General features: G+C 39.9%; 1 protein-coding gene across 1 annotated transcript; it reads left to right on the forward strand.

The window, feature by feature from the left end:
* Nucleotides 1-4,058: 4,058 nt before the first annotated feature.
* Nucleotides 4,059-7,004, forward strand: LOC132655972 (olfactory receptor 8U9-like). Its single transcript, XM_060390531.1, has 2 exons — nucleotides 4,059-4,493; nucleotides 6,486-7,004. Exons 1-2 carry the CDS (start codon nucleotides 4,059-4,061, stop codon nucleotides 7,002-7,004), a joined length of 954 nt encoding a protein of 317 aa, XP_060246514.1.
* Nucleotides 7,005-18,076: the final 11,072 nt, after the last annotated feature.

Here is an 18,076-nt window from a genome sequence, read left to right on the forward strand (position 1 = left end):
CTTGTTGTTTAGCTTCTTTAGGTCTATTAGTATTTTTATCCCACATTATATGGCTAATATGCACTTAAAAGTGAGTGCATATACCAAGTGTGTCTTTCTGCAAAATTATGTTTTTAACATGTAATAGAGATTCAGAATATACATGTACCAAGGGCCTCACACTCTAAAAAATATCTTTGTTGCTCAATATGATTCCTAAATATTAGTTTATTTAGCATAAATTGAAGTAATTAATCATTTATATAAAGTTATAGATTGCTACATGTACTGACTATTTTTTATGTCACTTGAAAAAAGTGAGGATCATCTTGGAAGATGGAATCTTACTTGAGAAAATTGCTTTATAGGATTGACCTATAGGTAAGTTTCTGTACATCATCATCATTATGCTTATTATTGATAACTGATGAAGGAGTAAACATCCCCCTGTGTGCGGTGCCTTACCTAGGCACGTTGTCCTGGACGGCATGACAAAGCTGAACCCTCACGAGTAGAGTGAACAGTAGTATAGAACCACTATATAGGCCAGAAGGCAGAAGTCGCCCATGGTCTGTTCCAGTAAAGTCCTTGGGTTCCTGTCCGTACTTTCTTTCATAATGGACTGTGATATGGACACACGTGATGAAATAAATCTTCTCCTTTCAACTTGCTTTTAGTTATGGCATTTTATCACGACAGCAGAAACCATAATGAAGACAGTAATTGCTTGATACATATACTAATTTAAAATAACAGGTATGTATTCCACTGAATTGAATAGCAGCTGTTAGCACACAAAGGTATTTCCGTACTCTTATAAAAATGTAAAAATACAGACTTAATTTACGAATGTACTTGTGTTTTAGAGTAATCTTAGAGAGAGCAAAATAATTTGTAGTTTTTCATTGAATGTTTTTACTTTTTAAGATATAAAGTTAATAGAGAAAGGGAATATGAGAGATAAAATTAAAGTAGCAAAAATATATTATTTAGATTTGAAAAAATTTCAGTTATGAAAGTCTGGCAATGCTGATAAGGAAAACAAAGATTTTTCAACTTCAAGTGTAACAAGAAAATAAGTTTACAGTACAGCTCAAATCTTCTTTTAGAATAAGACAGTAAAAAAACATACAAAACCATCGGCCACATGTGTGCAGGGTCCTAGGTCCAGATCATGCGTGCTCCTTAGTTGATGTCTCAGTCTCTGTAAGCCACCATGGATCTGGGTTAGTTATCTCTGCTGGCCTTCTTGTGAGGTTCCTGCCCCCTCATGGTTCTTCCATCTTTCCTTCAACACTTCTGCAGGACCTCCAGAGTTCTACCCCATGCTTGGCCCCAGGTCCCAGCATCGGTCTTGATCTGCTGTTGGCTGGAGCCAAATTAGGTTCCTGGCATAGCAGATCATTATTAGTGTCAGGGGCTGGCTTTCTACCGTGGGGTGGGTCTCAGTTTGGGCCAATTATTGTTCAGAATTTCCCTTAATCTTTGATCCTTATCCCTACACTTCTTGTAGACAGGGAAATTTTGGGTCAAAGGTTTTGTCAGTGGGTTGTTGTTCCCCTCTTTCCACTAGCCCTACCTGGCTAAGAGGTGGTCACTTCAGTCTTCATGTCCCCATTGTTAGTCTTGGTTAGAATCACAACCATAGCCTCCCAGGAGCCTACCCTATAGCAGGCCTCCAGCTTGACCAAGAGATGTCCCTCCCCAGTTTCCCTTGTCTCCCGCTTGTGTTTCTCCTATATCTGCTCACCACCCTTCTTTCTCTTCACATTCCATCTACTCTCCAGTTCCCTCTCTTTATCCACTTCTGCTGTCTATTCTATTTCCTCTGCTGAGTAACATGCTCCTTTGGGCTCTCCTTGTTGCTTCTCATCTTTGGGTCTGTGGATTGTAGTATGATTATCCTGTAGTATAGGTCTAATATCCACTTATAAGTGAGTACACACTATATGTGTCTATCTGGATCTGGGATACCTCACTTAGGATGACCTTTTCTAGTTCCATCCATCTGCCTGCAAATCTCATGATTCCTTTGTTTTCAATAGCTGAGTAGTAGTCCACTATGTAAATGTATCACAATTTCTGTATCTATTCTTCAGTTGAGGGACATATACGATGTTTCCAGTTTCAAGCTATTACAAATAAAGCTGCTATGAACATAGTTGAGAAAATGTCCTTGTTGCATGGTGGAACACTTTTTTGAGTGTATGCCCAGGAGTGTAAGATATAGTTGGGTCTTGAGGTAGAATTACTCCCAATTTTCTGAGAAAGCTCCAGATTGATTTCCAGAGAGATTGTACAAGTTTGCTTTCCACCAGCAATGGAGGAGTGTTGGTTTTCACATAGGGCACCTGGGGAGAGGAGGAAAGTCTATTTATGACATAGACTCTATTGCCTGCTTTTACATCACTTCCTCTTGGCAGGGCTGCTTTGCCTGGAGTCAGGTGATGAAGAGACATGCAGTCCTGCTGTGACTTTGATATTCTGGGGAACATTAATGAGAGGGAGCCTTCCCTTTTTCGGGGGGAGGGAGAAGGAAGAAGAGAGGGACAAGGAGGGAAGTGAGAAGGACTGGGAGGAGGGGAGGGAAGAGGCACCTCGGGATGTAAATAAACTAGTATTTGGTGTGTTTTATACAAATAAAACTGTATAGTCTTTGGGCCTCCAAAAGCAGAAAAACACACATTACATTTCATTGAGAACAAATAAGAAGTGTGATTTGCAAGTAAGAAATAATTTTAAATCATGAGGATAGTCAATACAATTGTTTGTTTTAATTTTACTTGAATATATTTTGTCTTAGAATTTTCAGTTTTAAAATACCCATAAGATAGGATATTTACATTAAGACTTAGAGAAATAAAATGAGACAAAAGAACACATTTGGTTACCTTCCATGATCTTAGCTATTTTCAGATCTTGCATTATAAACATGTCTTCAAGATAATATTATAAGCTAGACTATTATGTAAAATAAATTGCTAGTATAAATAAGGGAAAGCACAAAACTGTACTTACACTAGAATTGCAACGATAAGTAGTTTAAAATTCTGTATTAGAGTTCATCATGCAAGTCATGCAATTCTCCAGTGTAGGGTATTCCCTGACCGTATCCATCACAGCCCTTACTTTTTTCTCTTTTCCTCTTTCTCTTCACAGACAGTTCTTTGTACTTTTGCATGTGTGTATAAACTTTTTATATGCCTAACTACAGAGACAAGATAAAACTGTTACAGTGTTGCAGCTGCAAAAGATGTAGTATACTTTGTAAATACATTTTATAAATCATGGCTTAGACATTTTAACAAATCAGAGAGTATGTATAAGATTTTGTGAAGAAAATCTTTGAACCAAAAATGGCCTATTGTAGATAATTTTACTGCTTAGTCTTCATATAAATGATTGAGTTAAAAAAAAGTTAAAATATCCCTTTTCTATAACAATCTCTTCTGTTTTGTTTTGTTTTTCCATACTTTTTTTTTCTTTTTTCTTTTCTTTTTTTTTTTTTTTTTTTTTTTTGGAGACATGGTTTCTCTCTGTAGGCCTGGATGGCCTGGAACTCACTCTTTTAAGCAAGCTGGCCTCCAACTCAGTTCCAGCTGCCTCTGTGTCTGCCTCTCAAGCGCTTGGATTGCAGGCGTGCACCACCATATATAATGAGTTGTGCTCATTTTCTCCCAACCCCCATTCTCCTATCTCCCATCACCTCCTGCACTGGAACCCTTTTTGTTTCAACAGGTTTCATTTTTGTGTGTGTGGACAGTTGATATAAAGCTATTTGTTTGAGATTGGGTGGGAAATGATTCAGCGAAGGAAGGGAAATTTACCTGTGGCAACACAACTGAAGAAAGTGAAGTTTCTCTCACAGCATGAATCATTTGCTCCTAACTCTTCCTGTTATCTGCCCCACATTCAGCATTCCAGTCCCACAACATTCCATATATTAGTGGAAAAATAAGAACAAAATCTTTTTAAGAAATAGTGGCATACCACTTGTATTATATTAAAAATAAAGGTTTCATTTGTTTTTTGTTTTTTTTTTTTTTTCTTTACTCCTCTTACAGATGTCCTGAAGACTGATGGCTCAGGTAAACTGCACCCAGGTGACAGAGTTCATTCTTCTGGGCCTCACAGATCGCCAGGAGTTGAAGATGCCCCTCTTTGTGGTGTTCTTATCCATCTATCTTTTTACAGCAGCTGGAAACCTGGGACTGATCCTGGTCATTAGAACAGATGCAAGACTCAACACACCCATGTACTTTTTCCTCAGCAACCTGGCTTTTGTTGATTTCTGCTACTCTTCTGTCATTACTCCCAAGATGCTTGGGAATTTCTTATACAAGCAAAATGTGATCTCCTTCAATGCTTGTGCTGCTCAGTTAGGCTGCTTTCTCACATTTGTGGTATCAGAGTGCTTGCTACTGGCTTCCATGGCATATGATAGATATGCAGCCATTTGTAACCCTCTACTCTATATGGTCACAATGTCCCCCGGAATCTGCCTTCACCTTGTAGTTGTGCCCTACAGCTATAGCTTCCTGATGGCACTGATTCACACTGTTCTAACCTTCCGCCTGTCCTATTGCCACTCCAACATCATCCACCACTTTTACTGTGATGACATGCCCCTTCTCAGGCTGACTTGCTCCTGATGGCACTGATTCACACTGTTCTAACCTTCCGCCTGTCCTATTGCCACTCCAACATCATCAACCACTTCTACTGTGATGACATGCCCCTTCTCAGGCTGGCTTGCTCCTGATGGCACTGATTCACACTGTTCTAACCTTCCGCCTGTCCTATTGCCACTCCAACATCATCAGTCACTTCTACTGTGATGACATGCCCCTTCTCAGGCTGGCTTGCTCCTGATGGCACTGATTCACACTGTTCTAACCTTCCGCCTGTCCTATTGCCACTCCAACATCATCAGTCACTTCTACTGTGATGACATGCCCCTTCTCAGGCTGGCTTGCTCCTGATGGCACTGATTCACACTGTTCTAACCTTCCGCCTGTCCTATTGCCACTCCAACGTCATCCACCACTTCTACTGTGATGACATGCCCCTTCTCAGGCTGACTTGCTCCTGATGGCACTGATTCACACTGTTCTAACCTTCCGCCTGTCCTATTGCCACTCCAACGTCATCCACCACTTCTACTGTGATGACATGCCCCTTCTCAGGCTGACTTGCTCCTGATGGCACTGATTCACACTGTTCTAACCTTCCGCCTGTCCTATTGCCACTACAACATCATCAACCACTTTTACTGTGATGACATGCCCCTTCTCAGGCTGACTTGCTCCTGATGGCACTGATTCACACTGTTCTAACCTTCCGCCTGTCCTATTGCCACTCCAACGTCATCAACCACTTTTACTGTGATGACATGCCCCTTCTCAGGCTGACTTGCTCCTGATGGCACTGATTCACACTGTTCTAACCTTCCGCCTGTCCTATTGCCACTCCAACGTCATCCACCACTTCTACTGTGATGACATGCCCCTTCTCAGGCTGGCTTGCTCCTGATGGCACTGATTCACACTGTTCTAACCTTCCGCCTGTCCTATTGCCACTCCAACGTCATCCACCACTTCTACTGTGATGACATGCCCCTTCTCAGGCTGGCTTGCTCCTGATGGCACTGATTCACACTGTTCTAACCTTCCGCCTGTCCTATTGCCACTCCAACGTCATCAACCACTTTTACTGTGATGACATGCCCCTTCTCAGGCTGACTTGCTCCTGATGGCACTGATTCACACTGTTCTAACCTTCCGCCTGTCCTATTGCCACTCCAACGTCATCCACCACTTCTACTGTGATGACATGCCCCTTCTCAGGCTGGCTTGCTCCTGATGGCACTGATTCACACTGTTCTAACCTTCCGCCTGTCCTATTGCCACTCCAACGTCATCAACCACTTCTACTGTGATGACATGCCCCTTCTCAGGCTGGCTTGCTCCTGATGGCACTGATTCACACTGTTCTAACCTTCCGCCTGTCCTATTGCCACTCCAACGTCATCCACCACTTCTACTGTGATGACATGCCCCTTCTCAGGCTGGCTTGCTCCTGATGGCACTGATTCACACTGTTCTAACCTTCCGCCTGTCCTATTGCCACTCCAACGTCATCCACCACTTCTACTGTGATGACATGCCCCTTCTCAGGCTGACTTGCTCCTGATGGCACTGATTCACACTGTTCTAACCTTCCGCCTGTCCTATTGCCACTCCAACGTCATCCACCACTTCTACTGTGATGACATGCCCCTTCTCAGGCTGGCTTGCTCCTGATGGCACTGATTCACACTGTTCTAACCTTCCGCCTGTCCTATTGCCACTCCAACGTCATCCACCACTTCTACTGTGATGACATGCCCCTTCTCAGGCTGGCTTGCTCCTGATGGCACTGATTCACACTGTTCTAACCTTCCGCCTGTCCTATTGCCACTCCAACGTCATCCACCACTTCTACTGTGATGACATGCCCCTTCTCAGGCTGGCTTGCTCCTGATGGCACTGATTCACACTGTTCTAACCTTCCGCCTGTCCTATTGCCACTCCAACGTCATCCACCACTTCTACTGTGATGACATGCCCCTTCTCAGGCTGGCTTGCCCAGACACTCACTCCAAGCAGCTGTCTATTTTGGCCTGTGCTGGACTCACACTCATTTCTTCTGTTCTGATTGTTTCTGTCTCCTACTTGTTTATTATTTCAGCCATTCTAAGGATGCACTCAGCTGAAGGAAGACGCAAGGCTTTTTCCACTTGCAGCTCTCACATGATGGCAGTGAGCATGTTTTATGGAACACTTATCTTTATGTACTTACAGCCAAGTTCTGACCACTCTCTTGATACAGATAAGATGGCCTCTGTCTTCTACACAGTGATCATCCCCATGCTGAACCCTTTGATCTACAGCCTCAGGAACAAGGATGTGAAAGATGCCCTGAAGAAAGTTATAGACAGTAGAAACCAGACTTGTACATTTAGAGAACTAAGAAAATGCTTTTAATAAACAAACAAAAACTTTCTTAGTCCCTCCAATATTAGTAAAAGGAATTTAATGCCTTATACCTAATTGCTGTTTAATAGTGTTCATTATAAAAGTAAATATATCTGTGACTTTTCTCCTTCCTTACTATTTTTCTCTATTTTTCATACAATATATTTTGATTAGCGTTTCCCCTCCATAAACTCCTACCAGCCCTTTCCTGCATCCTTTTCCATCTGGATCAACTCTTTTGTCTCTCATTAGAAAACAAATAGGCAAGTATCGGATAAAAATAAAATAAGGTAAAAAGAAAAACAAACTAACTGGAGTAGGACAAAACATGAATATAAGGAAAAGAGCCCAAGAAAGGGCACAAGAAACAGATAAAGAAGTAGAGACTCACTCATTCTCTCATGCTCAGGAATCCCATAAAAACACAGAACTAGAAGCCATAGCATATAAACCGAACCTGTAGTGTAAAGCAAATGATTCACAAAAATATGTAAGATTAAAATAAAAATAAAAATAAAATAAATATATAAATAAATAAAATAAATAAAATAAAAATAAAAATAATGTGTTTATCAAATCCTTGTTCTCGGGACTCAGGAAACCCTACAAAAGAGGAGTAAGGAAGAATATAGGAGCCAGAAGGGATGGAGAATACCAAGTAAACAAGGCCTTCTAGACACAAAAGAGCTGGCATGCATGTAAAGTTACAGAGACTGAAGATATGACATGCATTTGTCTTCACCTGAAGGGGTCTTAAAGCTGAAAGAAAAAGTAGACTCATTCCTCTATACCTATGCTTTTCCCAACTGTTAACCACTTGGAAATGAAAAACTAGTTTTTCCAGCATAGTGTCATTGAGAAACATATCATTCTTAAAGGTAGGACACCTGTCTAGCCATAGATGTTCAACAGAAAATTAACTCAGTGGTGCCTTTGGAGATTCCTTGTCTTATAATATAATATCAGAGTTTTTAATTTTTCATTTCTTCAGCATATCTCTCTCTCTCTCTCTCTCTCTCTCTCTCTCTCTCTCTCTCTCTCTTTTCTTTTGACTTTAAAAAATTGACTCCAGCACCCTCCTGCAGGTAATTTTCAGCAGAAGGTATTCTTTGCTGAATACCTGTTTGCTTCCAAATGTTTTGGGGTTTTAAGATAACCTGTTTTTCTTGCAAACAACCAATAAGTTAATCTTGCTTTTTTCCTTGTCTTCCACCTCTTAAGAAGATAAGTCTGATGGGCATCTTAGGCTTCATGTGAGTCCACTAGCTAGGGAAAATGGGGGCTATCTCTATCATGGAGTATGGTGCCTGCTTTATGATCACTTCCGCCTAATGGGACTTCCCTAAATCACCACAGGAAAGAAAGATGAACTCAGTCCTCATGAATATATGAGCTGGAGTGTCTAGGTAGAGGTACCCTCCCCTATTCTGAGCAGTGGGGGAGGGGGATACCAGAAATAGGGTGGGACTTGGAGGAGAAGAGGGAGGGGCCTATGACTGAGATGTGAAATGAATGAATTAATTAAAAAATTCTTTCTTTTTTTTTCTTGGAACTGGGTGTTAATTGGACATCTCCACCATGTCAGCACAGCATTAGATATAGATTTTTCTTTACACCCCTGTTGTAGCCCCATCCCACCTTCCCTCCCAGCACTACCCTGCCTCTCTACCCTTCCCACCTTCCCTTTTCCTCAAAGGGGAGCTCCAGCCCCATTTCTCATCCTGCCCATCTCCTAAAGTGTCATCAGGACTGAGCATTTCCTCTTCCTTTGTGGCCTGGCAGGGCAGTCCCACCAGGGGAAGTGAGCAAAAGCTGGCAAATGAGTCCCTGTCCAGTGCAATCCCCATTTCCCTTACTAGAGGACCCACATGAAGCCTAAGCTGCCTATCTGCTACATCTGTGTAGGGGGTCTAGGTCAGCTCATGCACAGTCTTTGGTTGATGTTTCAGTATCAGCAAGCCCCTCTGGGGCCTGGTTAGTTGGTTCAGTCTTATTGTGGAGCTCCTATCATCTCCAGGTCCTTTGATCTTCCACCCGCTTTCCCATAAGATTCCTTACTCGTTGCCCAATGTTTGGCTGTGAGTCTTAGCATCTGTTTTGAGGAGCTGCTGCCTCTCAGAGAACAGCTCTGTCAGGCTCCTGTCTGCAAGCTTAGCAAAGAATCATTCATAGCATCAGGGATTGGCACTCTCTGCTAGGGTGGGTCTTTGGTTGAGTCAGGCAATGGTGGAGTATTCTCTCAATCTCTGCTCTATCTGCTATGTCTTTATCCCTGCAAGTCTCATAGTCAGGGTAAATGTGGGGTCAAAGTTTTTGTGGGTGGGTTGATGTTCCCCTCGCTCTACTAGGAGACTAGTCTAGTTAGAGGGTGTCCTCTTCAATCTCCATGGTCTCTGCTACTAGGAGTCTCTACTTGAGTCCTCCTCATATCCTCCCAGGAACCTACCCTGACTTTGATTCCCAGTTTGTCATAAAAATACCCCGGGCCTCAGTTTCTCTTTTCTCAATAGTCCTTCTGTTATTTCTTCCTTTCTCTCTCTAGATCTGATCTCCACTCTCTGAACTCTCTGTGCCCCTTTCCTACTGTGTTCTGTCTCTTCAGCACTCACTACATCTGTATATTCGATCTCCTCTTCTGATTATGATTTATGCCTCCTCCCTATATGTTTCTTATCTTCTCCAGGTCCATGCCTTGTAGTATGCTTATTCTGTACTATATATCTAAAATCTACTTATAAGTGAGTATATATCATGTGTGTCTTTCTGAGTCTGGGTTACCTCACTCAGGATGATCTTTTCTAGTTCCATCCATTAGCATGAAAATTTTGTTATTTCCTTTTAACTGAGTAGTATTCCATTGTGTAAATGTGCCACAATTTCTATATCCATTCTTCAGTTGAGGGACATCTAGGTTGTTTCCAGATTCTGCTTATTGTGAAGAAAGCTACTATGAACATAGTTGATCAAGTCTCCTTGTTATATGCTGAAACATCTTTTCTGTATATACTCAGAAAAGGTAAATTTGGGTATTGAGGTAAAGCTAGTCCAATTTTCTGAGAAAGTACCAGGTTCATTTCCAAAGTGATTGTACAAGTTTACACTCCCACCAACAATGGAGGAGGGTTCCCCATTTTCCACACCCCTGCCAATATGCTGTAGCTTGGGATTTTGATCTTACAATTCTAACTGGAATGAGACGGAATCTAAAAGTAGTTTTGGATATATGCCTAGGAGTGGTATAGTTGGATCTTGAGGAAGTGCTATTCCTAGTTGTCTGAGAAAGCGCCAGATTGATTTCCAAAGTGGTTGTACAAGTTCACATTCCCACTAGCAGTGGAGGAGAGTTCCCCTTTCTCCACAACCTCTCCAGTATGTATTGTCACTTGAGTTATTCATTTTAGCCATTCTGATGTGTGTATGGTGAAATCTCAGAGTCATTTTGATTTGCATTTCCCTGATGACTAAGGACGTTGAACATTTCTTTAAGTGCTTCTCTGCCATTCAATATTCTTTATTGAGAATTCTATGTTTAGCTCTGTACCCCATTTTTTAATTGGATTACTTGATTTGTTGCTGTTTAATTTCTTGAGTTCTTTGTATATACTGGATATTAGCCCTCTGTCAGATATAGGGTTGGTGAAGATTCTTTCCCAATCTGTAGGCAGTCATTTTGTTTTGATGACAGTGTCCTTGGCTTTACAGAAGCTTTTCAGTTTCTTGAGGTCCCATTTATTGACTGTTGCTATTAGAGCCTGTGCTGTTGGTGTTATGTTCAGGAAGTTGTCTCCTGTGCCAATGAGTTCAAGGTTCTTCCCCACCTTTTCTTCTAACTGATCTAACATGTCTAGTTGTAGGCATACATCCAAAAGACGCTCAAGTATACAACAAGGACATCTGCACAACCATGTTTGTAGCAGTTTTATTTGTAATAGGCAGAAGCTGAAAACAGCTCAGATGCTCCTCAACTGAGGAATGTATACAGAAATTGTGTTACATCTACACAATGTAATATTACTCAGCGATAAAAAACAAGGAAATCATGAAATTTGTGGATAAATGGTAGGAACTGGAAAAGATCACCCTGACTGAGGTATCCCAGAAGCAGAAAGACACATAGGGTATATATTCACTCATAAGTGGATACTAGACATATAATATAGGATAAACATACTAAAATCTGTACACCTAAGGAAGCTAATCAGGAAGGAGGACTCTGGCTAAGATGCTCAATCCCCATTCAGAAAGACAAAGAGGATAGACATCGGAGGAGGAAGAAAACAGGGAACAGGACAGGAGCCTACCACAGAGGGCCTCTGAAAGGTTCTGTCCTGCAGGGTCTCAAGGCAGATGCTGAGACTCATAGCCAAACTTTGGGGAGAGTACAGGTAATCTTATGAAAGAAGTGGGAGATAGTAAGACCTCTAGAGGATAGGAGCTCCACAAGGACAGCAACAGATCCAAAAATCTGGGCACAGAGGTCTTTTCTGAAATTGATACTCCAGCCAAGGACCACTCATGGAGATGGCCTGGAACCCTTGCACAGAGGTAGCCTATGGTAGTTCAGTGTCCAAGTGGTCTCCATAGTAATGGGGACAGGGATTTTCTCTGACATGAACTGATTGCTCTGCTCTTTGATCACCTCCCCCTGAAGGGGAAGCAGCCTTACCAGGCCACAGAAGAAGACAATGTAGCCATTCCTGATGAGACTTGATAGACTAGGATCAGAGGGTAGGGGAGAAGGACCTCCCTTTTCAGTAGACTGGGAGAGGGACATGGGTGGGGAAGAAAGAGAAAGAAAGGAGGTAGTTGTGAGAGTGAGGGAGAGAAACACAGAGAGACAGACTGAAAATTCATGCTCTGGTCTGTTTCTTCTTGGAAGAATATTAGTCTCATCACAAAGCTATTACCTCCAAGACATCCTCTAACCCTAATTGCATTTCACGAGTACCATCTTAAAATCTATTTTATTGAAATGGGAAGTCTCAACACACAGTCTTTTGGAGATAATATTCTTCCATTGATGTATTACTGTTCCCCAGTATATTATTAAAAGCATATTATTTCCCAGGTGTGGCCATGGACTTGCAAATAAAACAATCTAAAACATTATGCTTTAGATCATATAGTCAAGGAAGTAAATTAATATCAAAAACAAACAGTCCAGAATAAAAAACACTTATGCTTATTGAATGCTTTTAAAAACCAAACAAATAGAGAGCATTATGTTTCACAATCCTCTGAAATAGTTTCTGAGGACTTAGTTTTTCCAAATTGTATGCAAATTTCAAGATTTATCATAAGGTAATTCTTACATATTTTTTGCAGTGATAGATATAAGCATTGTTTCGAAGCAACTAACAATCCAGTGAAAGGCAGAGAAAATGACAATTGTAAAGTCATAATATTAGAGAAATGATGTGATGAAGCAGCTTTTAAGATACATGGTTTCTATAAGCCAAGTATTATATTAATTATCTCTTACCTGCCTTGGGGTGCCTATGGGGCATAGTCTATAATTTTCCTTGGTAATCTTTCTTACATCATTCTTCTAAGTAGATCCTTTGGGATAGAGACACTGATAAAAGCTTATAGTCTGTTGTCTCCCAAACATTATTCACAGAAGAAATAGAAACTCATGGTTTCCAAGTAAGTTCAATGCACAGGTTTTGACACTAGTGAAAAAAATATTTTAAAATTCACAAAAATAATAGGGTTTAAACTGAAAGATTTTAAATGAATTTTTTAAAATTAAGCTAAATCAAGTTCCTTCTATTTTGCTTTAGTTGTATATGCACTTAATAATATATAAGATGTATTATTTTATAAGATGTATAATTAGAATTGAGAATTCTAAAATTAATTAGATTATTTTAGAAGGCATAGACTCTTAAAGGAAAGTCTGTAATCTATGTCAAAACCTCACTTTCCTAAATTTTGTTTTTCAATAGCTAGTTTGCATTAAGAGAGCAACAGTAGATTAGGGATCCAGTACCTATGTCTAGACTAAAAACTCTACTATGTTCCTCTTTGATAAAATAACAAGAGTGTTCAACCTAGAAGAAAAATTTGCATCTATGCTTTAAGAAGGAGCTTCTCTCTATTTTGTATTTCAGTAAATAAGCCATGTGATTTTAAATAAGCAACAAAATTACCAGCACGTGGCATTGTTCTAATTTAATTGCTAGCCTCAGTTTTCAATGTTATGTTGTCATTATAATAAAAATACAGCAGGCATGACAATGTGGACAGAGGAAATCCAACAAGGCCTCAACTCTACACAGAGAACTACAAGCACCTAAATAATGTTTAGAGTGGGAAAAATAATCTCCCCAGAAAAATCACACAAATCGGTTACCTAATAAGGACTTGTCAGCCTTAAAAACGTAGGTACAAATCTCCTTATACAAACTAAGGAATTTGTTTTTATTTAGGAATATATCTGTGTAAATATATGTATAAAACAATAATTACTAAAAGAGAGGCCATCAATTTGAAAAAGAGCAAGGAGGGTTTCACGGGAGGTATTGGAGAGAGAAAGGTGAGAAATAAAGAATGATATCATTGTGTTATAATTCTTAAAAAGTAAAATAAATAAATAATAAATAAAAGAACTGACTATTGTATCGTAGACTCAGAGTGTTAAAAAATCCTATTAGTATAGACTTAGGATCATTGATTTACATAATTTATGTGCATTGTGTAAGGAACTACTGAGCATCTCTGTTGTAGAAATTCTAGGAAAAGAAAGGACTTTTGTAAGACTTTCTCTGAAGATGGTAGTTTCTTATGACTTTGATTCCATATTAAAACATTCATTTTTGAGCATTTTTCGGATATATGCCCAGGAGTGGTATAGGTTGGCCGTGAGGTAGCACTAGTCCTAATTTCCTGAGAATGAACCAGATTGATTTCCAAAGTGTTTGTACAAATTTATGTTCCCACCAGCAATGGAGGAGGGTTCCCCTTTCTCCACATCCTCTCCAGCATGTATTGTCACTTGAGTTTTTTATCTTAGCCATTCTGATGGGTGAAAAGTGAAATCTCAGGGTTGATTTGATTTGCATTTCCCTGACGACTAAGAACATTGAGAATTTCTTTTTTTCTCTTTATTCTCTATTTTTATTTAATTATTTTTATTTTATTAATTACAGTTTATTCACTTTTCATCCCCCCTGTACTTCTCTCACTCCTCCCTTCCCAGTTCCACCTTCCTTCTTTCCCATCCTTGTCCCTCTCCCAGTCCACTGAAAAGGGAGGTCCTTCTCCCCTTCCCTCTGATCTTAGTCTATCAGGTCTCATCAGGAATGGCTACATTGTCTTCTTCTGTGGCCTGGTAAGGCTGCTCCCCTTTTAGGGAGAGGCGATCAAAGAGCAGACCAATCAGTTCATGTTAGAGACAATTCCTGTCCCCATTACTATGGAGACCACTTGGACACTGAACTACCATAGGCTACTTCTGTGCAGGGGTTCCAGGCTATCTCCATGAGTGCTCCTTGGCTGGAGTATCAGTTTCAGAAAAGACCCCTGTACCCAGACTTTTTGGATCTGTTGCTGTCCTTGTGGAGCTCCTGACCTCTAGAGGTCTTACTATCTCTCACTTCTTTCATAAGATTCCCTGAACTCTGCGAAAAGTTTGACTATAAGTCTCAACATCTGCCTCAAGACCCTACAGGGTAAAGGCTTTCAGAGACCCTCTGTGGTAAAGATGCTCAATCCCCATTCAGAAAGGCAAAGAGGATGGACAGGGAGAAAACAGAGAATATCTTTAAGTGACCTAGACCCCCTGCTCATACGTAGCCCACGGGCAGCTCAGTTTCCATCAGGGTTCCTTAATAAGGGGAGCAGGGGAAATCTCTGACATCTACTCTTTTGCCTGCTCTTTGATCACCTCCCCATGGAGGGGCAGCCTTACTAGGCCACAAAGAAAGTGGATCCAGACAGCCCTGATGAGCCCTGATAGGCTGGGGTCAGATAGTAGGGGAAGAGGACCTCCCCTATCAGTGGACTAGGGGAGGAGCATACTGGGGAAAGAAAAAGGGAGGGTGGGACTGGGAGGAGATGAGGGAGGGGACTACAGCCAAATACAAAGTGAATGAATTGTAATTAATAATAATAATAACAATAATAAATTTTAAAAATAAAATAAAAGATACATGATGTTCAAGCAAATACATACAGTTTTGTTAGTACTTGGACATATGTATCTTTTTTTTATCACAGAACTGTAAGTTCCAAAGTATTGACAAAAGTTCTGGGTAAAAGAAAAGTGACATAGTATTTCAGAAAAGCAATAAAATAAATTATCCCAAGAAAGCAGAAAATAGTTGGAAAGAAGGCACAGATGTTTATGTTTTTAAAGTTGGTGGAGAGATTGACAGATCTTAGGTAGAGAAAAGAGAAATCAAGCATACATAATACAAACTTTGTGAAATGATAAATATATTGCAATTTTATTGAAACTTTTTTTAGCAAAGAAAAAAGTAAGTTTAGCAATCTTTTGGGATTTAGACAGCCACATACACATACAAACATACTAGGGTAAAATTCTGAAAATTTTCACATGTTCTATGATAGAGAAATATATTAAACTCTAAAAAGATTTGATAGCAAGAATAATTGTGTATTATACTATCTTGTAAATAGGGACATAGTCCAAAATGAGAAGTAAATATATGAAGATACAGTACTTAACGTACAATACTGATGAAACAAAGTTTATATAATTTGTTTGTGTGAGTGTGTGTGTTTCTGTAAAGTCACATAAAAAGTGGAAAGACCTAAGTAAGTTGGAGTAAATCATTTGGGAAGCAGATTCACTTTTTAATCAAAATTATTTTTTTTTAAAAATGTATAAATGCAGTGGGTGTAAGCATGTAATAAGTATTAACATGAAGATTACTTTGTAACTGTCACAAAAAACTTGGAGAAGCATGCAATGATGAGAGTTACTGGTGCAGACGCCTAAACCTTTTTTGATTGTGCTCTTATATTCACTTTCTGTTTCTGGTTACCTCTTCTGTTGTTAATACTTTCCTGTTTATTGCTATCGTTTTGTGTTTTGAAACAGAATTTCAAGTAGCACAGGCTTGCCTTTCTGTATACAAATGAGGGTGACTTGAATTTCTGATTCCTGCTGACTTCACCCCTCAAATTCTAGCATTACAGGCATGCACCACCATCCTTGCCTCTGACTGTCCTTTTCTCCTTTGTGTACACTGTGTACACCATGTATGTACTATTTAGGATGAGCTCGGCTGGGGGTGGTATGAAGTCATAATGAGGATATAATCATGAGATGCTCTGGTCCTTGTTTAAAAGTCCAGCTTTCAATTCTGAACTTACTTCAGATACTGGAACTTTGTAAGAATCTTCTCTTCCATTTGTTTTTTTTTAATTTTTTTTTAATATTAATCACAAGTTATTTTTGTATCCCAGCTGTGGCCCCCTCCCTCATTCCCTCCCAATCTCATCCTTCCTCCCTCTTCTCCTCCCTCCTTCCCTCAGCTCCTCCCTGTCCCTTTCCAATTCCACTGCTAGGGGAGGTCCTCTTCCCCTTCCATCTAACCCTAGCTTATCAGGTATCTTCAGTAATGGCTGCAATGTCCTCCTCTGTGGCCTAGCAATGCTGTTTCTCCCTCACAGGTGGAGGGAGGTAAAGGAGTCAGTCCTTGAGTTCATGTCAGAAATAGTTCCTGTTCCCCTTACTAGGAAAACCCACTTGGATACTGAGCTACTATGGACTATATCCAAGCAGGGGTTCTAGGTTATATCCATACATGGTCCAGAGCTAAACAGAGAATTCTCTGTAGAGGAATATAGAATGGTAGAGAAACACCTAAAGAGATGCTCAATGTCCTTAGCCATCAGAGAGATGTAAATCAAAACAACCCTGAGATTCCACCTTACACCCATCAGAATGGCAAAGGTTAAAAACTCAAGTGACAACACATGCCGAAGAGGTTGTGGTGAAAGGGGAACCCTCCTCCCCTGCTGGTGGGAATGTAAACTTGTACAACCACTGTGGAAATGAATCTGGCACATTCTCAGACAATTAGGAATAGTATTTCCTCAATATGCAGCTATCCCACTCCTAGGCATATATCCAAAAGATTCTTCTCTTCCATTTGTATAATGGGTACTTTAAAACAGATTATTGTCAACAGAAGAAGGAACAAATATGCTTTAAAGTACATTATGGTATCTGTCATCATGCTACCTAAAGGCATTTCTAAGGCGGTTAAAAACATGTGTAAACATAAGCGACTAGAGCCCATAGGATAAGGGCCCTAAACGATATCTGGGACCAGGGGGTCTTGCATAAGCTGATGATTTATTTTAAGAACATTTATTAAGGATTACAGCATCCTATTTACTATTTGCAGAGGGAGGAATAGGCCAAGGTCAGCAGAAGGATGGGTTAGCTTGGAGAAGAAACCATGTGGGGCCTTGAGGAAGGACTCCAATGATGATGTGAAAAGGTCCAGATGAAGAATAAAAGCAGTATTTAAAAGATTATGGATGAAAGATAGGATGGTTAAGGAGGATGGCATTAGAAGAGGGCTGGGAGATGGATGGTGAGGTGATTTAAACAGTGTACATAGAATAACTGCCCGGGACAAGGTAAATAAGGTAATTATGAAATCTAACAGGTGTTTGTGTTTTACTATTTGTGACAGCAGGTTAAATAATATGGCTGTGATAATCATAGGGCTAATAATAAATAATACATAGCCCAACACCTTTTAATTGTTTACTACAACATTAATGTCAACATTTTTATAAATGTTTCTTTTAAATATTCAAAGTATTGAGTGGTAAATAATAAATGAAAACTTTGGAAAAAGACTGAACCAGTGAATTGGCTCCTACCCTCTATCGGGTTAGAATGAGAGAAGTATTTTCAAGAAAATACCTCCTCATAATTATCTCATGCTCTGATTCCAAAAGGGTTAATTATTATAAAATTCAAATATAATTTTTATGTTAACAAAGCAATGTGTTTCACTACATTGAGATAAAATATTCTTGTCAAAATGTTGGTTATAATCTTTTCTATTTGCATATAGACTTAGTGAAGACTG

Source organism: Meriones unguiculatus, chromosome 8, assembly GCF_030254825.1.
Source record: "Meriones unguiculatus strain TT.TT164.6M chromosome 8, Bangor_MerUng_6.1, whole genome shotgun sequence".
NCBI classification, from domain to species: Eukaryota; Metazoa; Chordata; class Mammalia; order Rodentia; family Muridae; genus Meriones; species Meriones unguiculatus.